The sequence below is a fragment of the Anser cygnoides genome, chromosome 16, assembly GCF_040182565.1.
Source record: "Anser cygnoides isolate HZ-2024a breed goose chromosome 16, Taihu_goose_T2T_genome, whole genome shotgun sequence".
NCBI classification, from domain to species: Eukaryota; Metazoa; Chordata; class Aves; order Anseriformes; family Anatidae; genus Anser; species Anser cygnoides.
The window spans coordinates 13,581,136-13,595,930 of NC_089888.1; the positions used below are offsets into that span (position 1 = coordinate 13,581,136).

General features: G+C 44.6%; 1 protein-coding gene across 11 annotated transcripts in view; it reads left to right on the forward strand.

Moving 5' to 3' along the window:
• LOC106043489 (uncharacterized) overlaps positions 1-14,795 on the forward strand; it is a 138,793-nt gene that overhangs the window by 1,592 nt on the left and 122,406 nt on the right. For 9 of the 11 annotated variants that reach the window (XM_066978089.1, XM_066978088.1, XM_066978091.1 and 6 more), the window contains 12 exons: positions 1,169-1,275; positions 2,397-2,518; positions 2,634-2,691; positions 3,784-4,080; positions 4,465-4,609; positions 5,201-5,364; positions 6,190-6,321; positions 6,786-6,893; positions 7,206-7,284; positions 7,926-8,038; positions 8,377-9,000; positions 9,310-9,416. In XM_066978089.1, the coding sequence (XP_066834190.1) occupies positions 2,641-2,691; positions 3,784-4,080; positions 4,465-4,609; positions 5,201-5,364; positions 6,190-6,321; positions 6,786-6,893; positions 7,206-7,284; positions 7,926-8,038; positions 8,377-8,904 (1,617 nt within the window). In that variant the 5' untranslated portion in view covers positions 1,169-1,275; positions 2,397-2,518; positions 2,634-2,640 and the 3' untranslated portion in view covers positions 8,905-9,000; positions 9,310-9,416. Of the gene's footprint in view, positions 1-1,168; positions 1,276-1,308; positions 2,019-2,396; positions 2,519-2,633; positions 2,692-3,783; positions 4,081-4,464; positions 4,610-5,200; positions 5,365-6,189; positions 6,322-6,785; positions 6,894-7,205; positions 7,285-7,925; positions 8,039-8,376; positions 9,001-9,309; positions 9,417-14,795 lie in introns of those variants that run through there. The other 2 variants (XM_066978095.1, XM_066978094.1) reach the window with 2 other exon arrangements.

The following is a 14,795-nucleotide window of genomic DNA, read 5'->3' on the forward strand; positions in this document are numbered from 1 at the left end:
GGACTGTACTTTTAACTAATGAGGAGTGCCAGTGAAAAGAATGTGTTCCTACTAGAAAATATTAATGATGTTAAGGACAAAAACTATAATTACATTTATTCCTTTTTGCAGTTTGTTCATATACCATTAGTTCTCTTTTGGGGGAAAGAAAACTAATATTTGCCTGTGCACTGCTGAAACCCTCCTTTTCACTATACAATCAGTTCTGCAAGCCAGGAACTGAAAAAGTTCTGTGCAACTTCAGTGAGCAGTTGCACAGTACAGATCATGAATCATGACTGGCACTTTGGTCAATAATCAATATGAAGAGTTTGAAAGCAATCTGCTGGCTGAAACGTGTTCATGTGAAGCATTTATCTAAGAATTTGGAGAAACAAAATCAAAGCTTGCTTACAAATGACTGAGGAATTAAAAAATTTAGTCATCAGTTTCTCAGCCCATGGGATGTCCCTGTTATGCACTGAAGATGAGAGATCTGGATTGGTTTGGGGCTTAATCTAATGAAAAGCAGTTAACAGTTCGCTGTGTTGCAGATGATTTACCTAATCGCGATACTATGTCAGTAACAGTAAACTTTCGCTCTGAAATTACAGCCAGCGAGAAGGGAATGAGAGTCCTAGGGAAATGGAATCCTGAGAGATCGACGTTTGGCAAGCTCCCCTCGGTCATTTACTTTGTTGGAGAAACTGCAGCAGGACTGTAGCTACAGCTAATGTGTGCTGAGCTGCATTGCTTGGGAGTCAGCCCGTAAGCTTAGATTCATGCAATGAGCTGGTGGATAAAAGCTAGAATTGTCTTTCCTTCCAGACAATAGTTCACATTGATGCTGCTGCTGAAGAAAACGTACTCCAGTGTATTCCAAGCTAGAGCCAAATTTGCATTTCTTCATCAAACCCCACAACTCAGCGCTCACAAATTTTATGGCAGTAGGCTTGGTCACTTCTCTTGAAATCTTGATTGAAGCACTGGCCAGCCCATGAGATGCAAATTTCTGCTGGTGGTTCATGAATATAGGGAGAGTAAGAAGTTTGTTTCTGTGTTTCAAAACCTAATTACTAAGTGAAACCTAATTACTAAGTGAAAGGATCTTAATCATTCTAGTCTGGTAAGAGATCTTACAAAGATAATGCTGGTATTAATTCTAATGAGCAAATATGTCTTTATGCAGAGCAAGGTCAATTTGTGGACTTCCCTCCTTCAAGATGCTATCAGGACAAGGCGTGAAGTTGGATGCCTAAAACAGATTAAGAAGATTTTCTCAACACTGGTACCCAAGTAAGTGCTGTGAGTAATTTGCAAGCTAGAGAAAGTGAGCCAAAAATCACATTTTGAGTCGGAAAGGATGCTGGAGCAGAATTATGTAAAACTCTGTCTCAGACGGTAACAGAGTTTTGACAAGTGCATTTTGTGACACGGCCCTGCTGAGCGTGAGCCAGCACGGAGGCAGGAGCCGGGCAGGTGAGCTACTGTGTTGCGTGAAAGCCCATATTGACAGCGGTGCTCATGTACAGGCTGTAGGGCTTCACGTGAAAGAAGTTTCCTACCTAGTAGAACGCAGCGCTTGGTATTTTCAGTTAAACAGAATTAAGGATGGTCCCAGTGACAAGGATCATAAGCTGCCGGGCTGTTTTCAATGTCTGCCATTACAAAGATAATGATGTTTGTCTTATTACAGTTCCTCCTCGTTTTCTTGTGTTCCCCTTACTCTGTCTTGAAAAACAAAGCCCCTGCTTTCTTTTCGGGAGGGCAGCATGGGGGCAGCCGTGGGGGCAGCGGTGTAGCAGGAATCCCTCCCTGCTTCCTGCAGGGCTCTCACACCTTGTGAGGAGCTCAGCTGGCACCTGATTCTCTCTCTCTAGGTCCAAAAATGTCCATGTCGGATTTCTCCCTTAATTCCCCATTCAGAAAGAATGGGTTGGCCTATTAGAGAGTCCTTCGATAGTTTTGTTGGCCAAAGAGCTGTAGCCTGAAAGTCAGAAGTCTCCGTCATACTACAGGAAGAGAGAACATCCCCAAGGGTAAATTACCTGACATTTTGATATTTCTCTTATCAAAACCAACCAAACACACACAAAACCGCCAAAATGCATAAATGAAAGAAAACCAAGCACGGCGTGCCAGAGCTGCTCAAACACTTCTGCTGGTTAGCTCTAAGAGAGAATTTGAAGTTAGCTAAGTAGTGGAGAATGAAAGTGAAAAACTGATGCTTTCTCTGAGGGCTCTTAGTATCTACCGCAATGGTCCGCCCAAGAACTTGTCTCTAAGGACACCAAGTTCTTTCTGGGCATGGTTATGCAGCAGCAACGGATTCTGTCCGGGGGAGTCTCTGGCCGGTCTTTTGGGGTAAGGAAAGCCGGGGTGCCAGCTTGGTTGTCTTGGTTTCCGTATGCCCATAGATGCAGACAGTACCCTGGCAACTGTGGACTGATTGTGTGCCCATAATGCAGACAGGCAGGTTAAAAGGCAGCGCCTCTTCCTGCGGTCATCACTTCTTGGAAGTGCAGTTGTGACAAACGAGGTAGGACAAGGCTTTTCTCCAATGCATACTGTGAACTGTTGATCAAGCTTCACGTTCGTTAGTCAAATGAGACCAGTGAATAAGAGAGTGTTTAAATTTGCCTTCCTTTTAACAGGCACGAGATGAGTGCAGCAATGTCACAGGATGAAAACTCAACTGAGAAGACCCTAGCGGTAAGATTAGCTCCTTAAAAATGCACAAGTTCATGCATTTTTTTGGACATAGGTGGTCTAGTGCAAAGCCTGATACTGTTCATGTGATAAATAGGTGAAAAAAGGGGGCAAAAGAAAAAACAAGTGAAATGCTGCAGATAATTGAGGCTCTGCTTACCTGCAGAATAAACTGCAAGCTCTTCAAGTGATGGTGTTCGAAGCGTGCAGCTAGCTCTCACGTGCACTTTCAGGGAGTCTTTAGCGGAGACGAGATCCTCTAGTAACATGGCCAGTGAATACTAGTCACCAGATGGAGGGAGAAGCAGCTTCCGTTCCTCTCTCTCGCATCCCCCTGCCTCTCTTCCCAGCATGGCCATAAACTAAGGGCTTGGCTGCTCTTTGTTCTGTCCCTTCCTCTGGGTCCTGGGGGCTGGACTGCAGTAGTTTGGAAAACGCATCAGCTTGAATGAGTTACAGCCCCCGTGGGCAACATGTTGGTCCTTCTCTCATAGTGTACGTACTTTGTCTGCTCTCCCCTTCATTTAAACAAGATAACTTTACAAGTGGCCAGCAAAAGTTAGGAATTACAGTCAGCAAAGATGGTATGAAATGCTAAAGGCCATTGAAGCCCAGCTCCAAATCTCTTTGTTTTTTCTTATTCCGCCACTTTTCTTCCTGCATTTTCATAAAGGCTAAGAAGGCTCGACGAAGCCCAGGAAACACTACAATTTACTGACGGTTTCAGATGTGCAGTCGCCGTCAAGTATTTTACTTAAGAATGAATTGCCATCAGCATTCTGTAGTGACTTAAGTGACCGTGAGCAGGTGGGGAAAGTGGCTTGAAGTAAGGCTGAGGCCTAAATTCAAATTCATTACTGAGGAGCGCAGATGTCACAGTGGAATTTCTTTCATGAGTACCCTTGGATTGCAGAAACCTAGCGCTTCTCCTATGCTTCTTTGTCCCCTGTGAAATACTGCAGACCACTCAAATCCTTAAGTATTTGTCTCAAAACAAAGCAAGCAAAGAAACAAAAGTCCAATCAGTCCAACAGTGCAGGCTGAAGCTCAGTCTGAAATACAAGCTATGTCATGATGTACCTGTTGCATTGGCAGGGCACGATGGAGTCGCCTGACTTGACCCCACAGAGGGGCTCTGTCAGGCTCCTTCTGGAGAAATGGGAGTCCGCCAGTGCTCCAAGACCCAACTTGGTGCTCCAGCACCCACCAGCCCCACGGTCCCTGGCACGAGAGAAAAGCAGCCATGTCAGCATTGCAGGAAAAGTCCTGGCAGACAGTGGGAGCGTGGACATGATCAAGGAGGAGCCCCTGGGCGGCCCTCGTGAGATTGAAACCTTCCCCATTGCTATGAAGGAGCTTCAGAGCCACTTTGAGAGCCTGGGTGGCAGGAAGGTGAGTGCAAGAAGGTTCTGCAGTTGAGAATGATTTCCCCACTGTCACTGTGGACTTGTGATTCTAGCACTTCTGTCAACGTGAGGAAAGCATGTGCAACTATGCCAAATAACCTTGTTTTGCAAGGAGACCACGGCAAGTGGAAAGTGCAAGATACTGCTAAGCATGACGGTGCGATGAGCTATCAGCTAAGCAGCGCATGAATCCACCATTCACAACCTGCAGTGCCACAGAAATTTACCATGGAGCATCGTGGAGAACACTAGTGCCAGAACAGCCCCCCCTTCCAATCCGCTGCTTTTTCATATCGTTTCTGCCCCCGAGAACCCTATCAGTCTCCTACCAGTAGCTTCTAACTCACATCCCCTTGACGTCTTCTAACAGGGAGCAGAAGGTGAGATGAGCTCACTGTCACCAACTCGGACTAGTCAGCCTGGGAGCAATTCAGACATGATGGAGTCCAGTGTTAAAAGGAGGAGGGCAATCTTCGAGATGTTCTCAGAAAACGGACGAAACAGCAATGCTGAAGGTTAGTCTTACCACTTTGATCTGATTTCTCGCTTTAGTTCAGCGCACTCGACCTCTGTCGTGACGAGGGGCAACCACACTCATGTCATCAGGGCAGCCCCCAGGCCGCCCAGGAAAAGAACGTGGTGTTCTTATGAATGCAAAACAAGCTTTCCAGCTTTCTTCATTTTATCTTTGTGTTATGGAGGAGTGCCCAAAGCCCATTAAATACTTTTTGAACAAAACACAACAGAATGGTGTCCTATGTTTAGAGAAGATAACTTTTGATGAAGACAACCCAAATCTAAAAATATGATATCAAAAATATGGGCAGCATTCATCAATTATGAAAAAGCAGTAACTTCCTATTCTCAATTGGTGAAGATAGTTTGGATTTGGTGATGTGTTGCTTCCGTAACAACACATTAACTTTTGATTGTGGCTTTCGGGTTTCCACAAATCAAATGCTCTGTACTTGATGTGTTCTGAAGTAAAAGTACGACACAGTTGCTAAAAAGTTGGCAATACTGTTCATTTTGCCTACTGCTTTTCTCTGAAGATTTGAAACACATGCACCCATCTCCCTCTCCCCAACCATGACGTCTGTTTGTAGTTTCAGTGGGTGGTCGCAAACCTCTAGGAGGACTACCAGAAGAGAGCCCTCCCAAGACTGGCAACACACCGCTGGTCTTCCAGGAGAATGTCTCCTTAAAGGATAAACTGGCTCTTTATCAGGCTGCAGCATCCAAGGCAGAGACCAGCAACTCCTTTGCTAATGTAAGATACCTATGTCTCATTATCTTCTTAATTCTACGTTTCCTTTGCACAGGGTCAGATCCTAACTGTCTTTATTTCTACAAGCAAGCTATCAGATGGATCACGGGGTGGATCAAAATTTAAATCCGAAATTAGGGAACTTACATAGCGAACATAGTCATCCTTCAGTCTCTGTCTCTACCAGACGAGATTTTTCACGCTATATGCCTTTGGTCTTTTGGACAATCCCCTTTAATTCATGGAATTACTCTTCTTTATAGTCCACCTTTGCCTGAACTTCATTTATGAGGGCCATAGGCGTGAGAGAGATCAGCAATGCGGTTATCCTATTTGCTCATGATAACAAAAAACGGCAGTTTCTTTATCACAACAAATATTCTTTGTTGACAAATAATAAAATCATATTCAGAAGCACAGTGAGTTTAGAGCTCTTGCTGCTCAAACCGAAGAATTTGAAATTGCTGCATTACAAAATAGGGCCTGTTTAAGATAAGGTACAGGAAGAGTCCAGGTGTTTTCAAACCACACAATTCCTGCCCACTGGCTTCTTTATTCCCTAATCGCTTTTGCGTATTCGGAGCAGATTCCTGCGGTTCCTTGGGCAGAGAAGGTTCAAATTCCCTCCTCCTGACACTGCAAACAATGCTGCAGTTAGCTGTCTCTCCCCAAAAGGAAGAACTGTAGGAAGCCTGGCCCAACTGAACCGTGTTGAGAACATATGAACTGCTTCATTTACACTCTAGAACACCTTGCCCTTTCTTGTTGAAATGGACAGTACGTTCTTAGTACAAATGGAAAACACCTGGCCTTATTTAATCACTCTAGATTTCAGCGGAAATCAAGTCCTGCACTGCGCCTGGTGGCCTGGCCGCAGTCAGGAGACAGTTTGAGAACGGGCAGACCACCTCTTCAAGGATCACCTTTGCTCGTTCCCAGCAGCAGCAGAAATCTGCACAGGTAACAATGCCATTTTTAATACTAACAAATGAGGTCTTCCATGCTAAAGAGCTTGAGGGAAAAATACCATTATTTGCTTTATTCCAGACCTAGTACACGCATCCTCATTAAACAGAGAAGACATGGAAAAATTTGCACCCTGTTTTCAGCTCGCTAGGGTGTTAACTCTATACCTCCTCATGTTGTGTGGCTCTCTCAGCTGTTACGCAGACACAGCTTGCACATGTACGTCACGCTCTGACTTGCCCTCCTTGAGCCCCACCTAACTTTGCAAGTTCAAACTTCTTGGTACATAGGGCCCCTTGTGGTGCTTGTAACCCGCTAAATCATCAGGGTACACTGCCATAAAAGAACCGTTTGGGGTTACACCACTTAAAGTAGAATGGATTTGTGACAGCCCTTCACAGGCAGAAACAAAAATCCAGATTACTGTTAATTATGCAATTCTTTGTATTTGCCTTCAGGAGACCTCAATTACCACTCAGCCCCTGGTATCAACCAGCAGCAGGGAAGCTGACTGCAGTGGGATGGCTTCCAAAGAAAGCCCCGTGGAAGCCTTTCAGACAGAAGAGGTAACTTTACCAATTAATAATTATATCATTTGGTGGCAAGTATACCAAGATGTCGATCTTTATCTGCTTTGTGTCTTACTCCAACAGTACTTGGTACAGCAAGATAATGATGTTCTGCTGATAGCCATCCTCATTTGGCAGTGCGTAACAATGGTTTTAGAATGGTGTCCTATACAGTGTTGTTTGAATGTGGTAATGAATGGGGTTTCCCATTCATGCTTCTCTGCAATGTTTCAAAGACGGTGGCAGAAATATGGAAAATTCTTACGTGTTGCAGTAAATCCCCCACTAAAGCGAAGGTTTTGTGCACAGGTTTCTCACGAGGAAAAGGTTACTCCGGAGACAAACGGAGACAAGGTTTCTACAGTGGTGCAGCACGCTGATGAAACAGGTAAGAAGTGGCTTGAGAGTAAAGGCTCGCAAAGGAGAACAATGGACCAAGTCCTTGGCAACTGTCTTCACTCCCACAAATGTGGGACTGCTCTTAGGATACAGATATGGGACATTGCTCCAAGTTATTCACTGCCTCCTTCTGCAGCTAAGCACATTTATTGATCTCAGTGGGACTTAAGAAATAGGTTTATATGTTGGTACACAGAGAGGAGGTTGGGATAAGAAGGTGGCTTCAAATATGTGTGGAGCTGCTGGAAAGAACTGGGCATTTTAAGAGTTGTCTGAAAACACACGCAAACGCTTGCCCCTGTATAGACAAAGCTGTGGATGATAAAGGCTCGATTTATAGCCCAGCAGAATAGGCCTGGAGACCATGAGCACGGTGTTGCAGCGCTGCTTCTGCAGTTTAGTCCTGGTATTAGGATTCACGTGTTAGGTTAATTAGGTGAAGACCTAGGCAAAGGTTAGTTAGGTAAAGACCTCAGTCAACTCTGAGCCCGGGCAATGCAGGTATGGCAAAACAGCAGGCAATACCACGTCCCATGTCCCTCGACAACTGATTTCTCTTCACTTTGTTCATTCTGTTCTTTTTCTTTTTTCTTTTTTTTTTGTATTCTTTTGTATTTTTTCTCTTTACAGTTGTCAATGCAACTATGAATGGGGAGATCCCAAAGATTTCAACACAGCTTTGTAATACAGAAAAGGCTCTTCACAATGACAGGGAGGTGGCAACATCTGTGCAAGATGGAAAGGTCTGTGCTTTTAGTTAGAGGTATCTTCCTGTGTAAATTAGAAATGCGTAAGATTAGACATCGGTTCATCTAATACAGTCTGAATTTCTATTTTCACTATGGAGTTGTAATTAAAATGTAACCCATGAAAGTGGTGGGAATAAACGGAGCTTAGCAATCAGGGGCACATAAAGTAGTATTTAGTACAGTCTGTAATTCAGCAAGTACTTCTACTGTGTGACAAACACAACTGAAGAAGAAGTCGATAAGCACTTCTGCTTTTCCTTTCCTTCTCTGCTGAAGGCAATCTCTTCTTTCCTTGTTTTCATTCTCTTAATGTGTGTATTTTCTGTCATCAGTTTCTCAGATGCACAGAATCTGTCCGTTGGAGAAGTGAAAATAAGTGTCAAAAAGTTGAAGGCTGTATGGACCAGCCATTTCTAGGGGCACAGAAGATGGAAGTGCTGTGCCAGCCAAAATATACAATGCCTTCAGCCGCTTTGAAAATCAAAGCTATTAACGCAATCATCAAGAATCAGCAACATGCTGTAAGACGTCCACATCACCTTGGAGCTGGCGCACCGATTCAGAAGTGTCAAAGAAGTGAATTCTCTGCGGACCAGGTGCTCCCTAAGCCTCAGGAGCCACAGAAGGGAGAGCCATTGCGCCAGCCTGAAAGGAAAATCAATTCTGCAGCTTCCAGGCTTAAGATCATCAATGAAATCCACAAGAATCAAAGAAATACTCGAAGACATCCAAACCAGCAAGAAGCTGCTTTACTGGCTGACAACGCGCAGTGGTTTGAAACCACAGAACGTGGTGGAAAGAACAAAGATGCAGCCCTCACAGGCTGTGTTGTGCAGCAGTGCACAACACGTTTCCAATAAAAACCTGTAATGACTTAAAACTAACAGACTTGTCTGAATTTTTGCTGCCCGTCTCTCCTCCTAGGAGTCTTAGCAGTCGTCTACCATCTTTCTTTGGTAAGGCACATAGGTAAAGTGATACTCCAAATGTGTGCCTAACAAATACTGATGTGGAGGTTTAAAGCCTCTTGAAATCTTGATTAAAGCACTGGCCAGCCCATGAGATGCGAATTTCTGCTGGTGGTTCATGAATGTAGGGAGAGTAAGAAGTTTGTTTCTGTGTTTCAAAACCTAATTACTAAGTGAAACTACCTGAATGAACGTGTTTCCGGGCCAGAAGAGGTTCTTAATCGTTCTAGTCTGGTAAGAGATCTTACAAAGATAATGCTGGTATTAATTCTAATGAGCAAATATGTCTTTATGCAGAGCAAGGTCAATTTGTGGACTTCCCTCCTTCAAGATGCTATCAGGACAAGGCGTGAAGTTGGATGCCTAAAACAGATTAAGAAGATTTTCTCAACACTGGTACCCAAGTAAGTGCTGTGAGTAATTTGCAAGCTAGAGAAAGTGAGCCAAAAATCACATTTTGAGTCGGAAAGGATGCTGGAGCAGAATCATGTAAAACTCTGTCTCAGACAGTAACAGAGTTTTGACAAGTGCATTTTGTGACACGGCCCTGCTGAGCGTGAGCCAGCACGGAGGCAGGAGCCGGGCAGGTGAGCTACTGTGTTGCGTGAAAGCCCATATTGACAGCGGTGCTCATGTACAGGCTGTAGGGCTTCACGTGAAAGAAGTTTCCTACCTAGTAGAACGCAGCACTTGGTATTTTCAGTTAAACAGAATTAAGGATGGTCCCAGTGACAAGGATCATAAGCTGCCGGGCTGTTTTCAATGTCTGCCAGTTAGGTGGGCCATGCAGCTGAAACCTCTTTTTTGGAGGACACAAAATAGGAAAGGAAACCTTCTCCAGTAATGTTGGGAGAAGAGAGAGGGGCGGAAGGAACCCCACACAGTTTTCAGCTCGCCTTGAGCATAGTTGCCAGCAGATTGGTTATGAGCTACTAGGTGTGAATCCCCTGGCAGCCCGCTGTAATTAAGCAGCCTGCAAAGTGAGGAGGGGGTGAGCCCTGCAAGAAGCTCATCAGCAGCTCTGCAGCACCTTTCCACACCCTGCGGATGCCCTTTGGAAATCTTCACATGTTTTGTGTTTGTTTCAGAGCCAGGAACAAATGCTGGCAAATGCAAAGGTGTTAAATGTTGGCCAACCTATCCCAGCATGCCCTACCAGGTACTGAAGGGAATATTCCTCTTAAGTGGATGATGAGCTCAGTGCAGAGGCTGTTAAGTTAAAGCTTATTACCCTCATTAAGAGATGTGTGTAATGTGGTTGCAGGCTTCTGATACGGGAAAAACAACATTTTCCAAGTGTTTTGTTGTCCCCTCTGTTACACTTGGAGGGGAATTCAGTTTCTGTTTTCCACTGGGTCAAATTCAGCCTGGAGATAAGATTTCTTCACAAATTTTAGAGGTTGGGGTTGCTTCAGTGAAGGCAGAGGGCTGCATCTGGGAAAATGCACTTGTACAGAAGCAGGAGTGGTTTCCCTGTAGACACAAGGAAAGTAAAGAGCTGCGTACAGAGACGTTCCTTTGCCCTTGCAAGAAGCCTGTCCTGCTCCAGGAGCACTGGAACTCAGGCAGTGGAGTTTTACCAGGTATTGGTAGCTCCAGCTCAGGACCAGCCTTGCAGGACTGGGCTAGTTCGCACAAGGTGATGTGAGCGTCTCTGCCACGTGCTCCTCATCATTTTATTGTCTGTGTTCTTTCTTTATGTAGGGTACTGTAGCTCCTCCCAATGATGGAGCATTGGCTCTCTAGGCAGCTTTAATTTCTAGCTGTCTTTTGAGGGTCAGATCAGGAGAAGTTTGAGGTCCTCAGCCCTGAATCGAAGCCCTCCCTGCTTCAGACAGGGCTGCAATTGAAACCAGCTGATCCCAAGTCCCTTGCAAATGTTTCCATTTCAAACCACTGAAGTTTTATGCCTTCCTAGTAATTTTTTTTCTTGAGCCTCATAAATCTCACAAAGATCTGGAACAGCTAGTAAATTTGGCCATTCAGATACACGTTTTCCAGTAAAGAGGATAACGATTGCTGTTTCTGATGCCACCTCCCCACCCCCTCAGCTGTAGAAGTTCATCTCCCAGCAGCTTGCTGCTGCTTGCACGCAAATAGGGCCATAATACAGCAGGCAGCACACTCAGGTCCTGTATGCATCGTTTGTGGTGTTGGGAAAATGAAAGGGGATGGTGGTCCCTGTTTTGGGAGGAATCAAGTTGTTGCTGGATCTCTGCTAGTTTTGGCTCTGTCCATGTACGTAACGTGAGCCAAATCATTTGTCCTTTTCTCACCTCAGATCAGAAGAAATAGGTTGATGCTTGACTGCTCAGATGGTTGGGAATCTTGCTCAATTCAGGCTTGACGGCATGCTTTCATGAGAGGGGAATGGGAAGCTGCAGAACTGTGGGCTAGGGGCTCACCTCCCAGAGCCATTCCCCAGGTGTCAGACACAAGGGGGCTGAGCTGGGCAATGGCCTCAGCACCTCCTGCTAGCCCCCTCCACACAATTTTGCCTGTGTTGGTGCCCTGAAGGACTGTGGGGCGGTGGCGGTCTCTAGCCCCCAAGACAACCCAGGGAGGAAGCCGTCTTCATCCTCCCTGTGGCACTGACGTGGTCCAGCCTGGTCTCCTAGGCTTGAAAGAACATGAGCCCAAGGACAGCATAAACCTGAGACTGCTCAGACTTTCGTCGGAAATGCCAGGCAAAAGTGCTGAAGATATTTACAAAAACATAGTGTAGAAATAGAAAATTGCAGGCATATTTTCCCTTTTATTTGTTGTCTCCCAAATCCAAACAAGCTTATTTCCTTTCCTGTAATGCTGCTTTTGATAATCTTATGCTAAAGGCACTGAATTTGCTCGTACTGCTGTCAATAGCAAGATGCCTGTTGCTTTTAATGGCTCAGCTATTAAAACCCTGCATCCCAGTTGTCTGGCTGTGAGCAGTCCCGAGATATTGCAGTGACAATATGGAACCTTTTTCCTCTCTGAATGTTTCTCTGCAAAGTTTGACCATTTTGGCAGGGGTAAAACATGTGTCTATCTGGGATTCTGTCCAAGGATGAGATTTTGACAGCTGTGCTCGTGTTGGCAAAAATCCTGACATCTTGCGCTCCGTTGAAATGGCAGATTCTTAGTGGAGAGGGGTGGGAATCCGATTTCATAGATGAACACTTGTGAATTGAAGACTGAGCCGGGCTTAGCTCTTTTCACTTGGGGGAAGAGGTTCAACCCATCCTCTGGGAACAGGGTGGAGCCTTTCTTTCTTCCCATCTCCACCTGTGGGCACAGATGGCTGATGGGCAGCAGGGCTGATAGGAGCCCTCTGTGCTTCTGCCAACTTTGCGCAGCAGTTTGGGACATGCCTTGGACTGCACCCATGAAAGTGGGTGTCAGCCTGTTTTGAGTACATGCCTAATGATTTTCATTTACATATTAGATGCTCGGGCATGAATGGTGGGTGGTGTTAGCACGCTCTCAGTGAAAATCCACCTTCGTGGTCGTGATCAAAGCTTGGCCTGTTATTTCCGCCAGATAGCTTGCAAAAAAAACAAAGCCTTAGTATAGCTTGAAATAGCCAGTTTGGGAGTTTTTATTGTTGTTGCTACTATCATGATGATGATTGGCTGTTCTTTTTGTTTGTTTTTCACTAAAATCTCCATCTTGACCTGGAGGGATATTTCCCATAAAAGCTGTGATTATTCAAAGCCCATATATTTCTGCAGTAACCTTCAATCTAATGAGCTGTCATTTTTCTGATGAGAAATCACTTATTTGGAGACTACAATTCCTGTTATCTCTGCAAACAGAGAATGGTGGTGCAGAAAAATCATGTCACAGGGTCACCTAAGAACTCCCTCATCAGAGCCAAGGATGGACTGGAGTAGGCCTGGTGGAAAGACACCAACAAGTTTTCAGAAGATACTTTGCAAATGTTATATTTATTTTGCACTTTCCAGTGGCCAGCTAGCTCCTTTATATTTTACCAAGAAAAATAAAAAAGCCATGAGGGTTTTAAATTGTGTCAACCAAAAATTTCCATTGCTGGTATTTTACTGAAAAATAAGGGAAGATTATTTTTTAAAACACAGACAAGATAGTAACCAAAGAATGAAACCCCAAACAAAACATACTTCCTGATGAAAACAATCCAAACAATTTTGCTCAGGAAAAATCACAGCTTAGGCTTAGACACACAAAATCAGACGTTCATGGTTTCCGTCCATTGCAAATGGGAGGTTTTTTATGTTACTTTAACTTTCAAGGAAGAACAACTAAACAAACTTAAATTACATACTTGCTGGGCATTAAGTGTTGTTTATGGACATCAGCAGATGTTTGGTAGCCCTTTTGTATGTTTAAGTCCCCAGGCTTATTTTAAGGATTTGGCAAACCGTAGGCTCCTGTTACATGGTAGATGAGTCAGATTTGAAATGGTTAAATTTGGGACGGTCCCAGAATGAGAGGTCTCGTGCACATGTGCTGAGTGACTGCATGCCCTGCTGTGACCACAGTCGGGCACGCAGACGAGCTAGGGGTGCTTGGAGCATATATTATTTGTCTGCATGAACAGTGTTGGCTGCGTGGCCAGAACAGTGACCAGTAAATACAAAATTATATGGAAAAAAAAATGACAAGCTCTCCCTTCCTCTCCCACTTATTTCTTGAAAACTAGGGCAAATATTAGCACATCTGTGAGTGCTGGGGTGCTGTGTTTAGAATGCTTCTAGAACCCCTGTTAGCTTGGTTAAAACTACTGCGTCCATCTCTATGCTGAGCAGTGCCAGTTGCACAACTACCATAAATTAAGCTGAAATTCCAACTTTAAGTAGTCTTATGGTTCTGCAGCCTATCTGTTTACTTGGGAATAGCACAAGGCAGATGTCTTCATCTTGGCTGATTCTTAACAGGTCATGGACATTGACTTTAAATAACTGAAAGCCTTTAAAATAATTTTTAAACATGCTTATTCCCCCTGACAGACCTTAACCTTTAGTTGGCCTTAACCAGAAACATGCAGGATAATGCTATTTGAAAACAGACCATCATAAACCATGCTAGAGCTTTAAATGTGTACTGTGATCATTACCTGAAACCAGTGAAGAGGTTGGAATAATTATCGCTCGTGTTTACACTTCTGTACCTCAGTGGGTTATGCTCAATCCCTTAATGATGGTGATTAAAAACATAGTGGAAACACGTAGTAATTAGAGCACTTACACGATTCTGAAAGCACAGAGGTAGCTTTGAAGTGGACCTGGACACAGCGACTGCTGCCAAAGCATTGTGAGAGCCAGGAGCATTGTGCAGCAGGTAGCTGGTAATTGTACGTAGGATAACCCGTCTGGTCTGGAACATGCAGTATCGGCCTTCCGTGCCAGCCCTATCATGGCACCTCGCACGTCAGCGGGACTTCTGCAGCTGGCTAAAGGAGCAGGTAGATTGTGGGTGAAGGATCGTGCAAGTGCTGTGTTTTGTCATTTATGTAAAGCTGAGCTTTGGTTTCTTCATGAGGGGCCCTTCTGAGGGTGTGAGGCAGGATTTCGGAACGGGGAGAGGCAGAAGTTTGGGGTGATGGCTGCGAGCGGGCACTGGTTCAGGCGCTTTGCCCTGCCGATGTTTTAACGTGGCTTCTGACATAAAAGAGTTCTCGAGTAGCAAGCTCATGTTTTAGTAGTTTTTGTGGGTGAGGAGAAGGGTGTGTGTAGTGGAATGTATTCATTTTTTTTTCCCATTTAAACAAAAACACTCTCATTATAAGAGAAGGAGGAGCAACAAGGCTTGTACTATAAAATTGT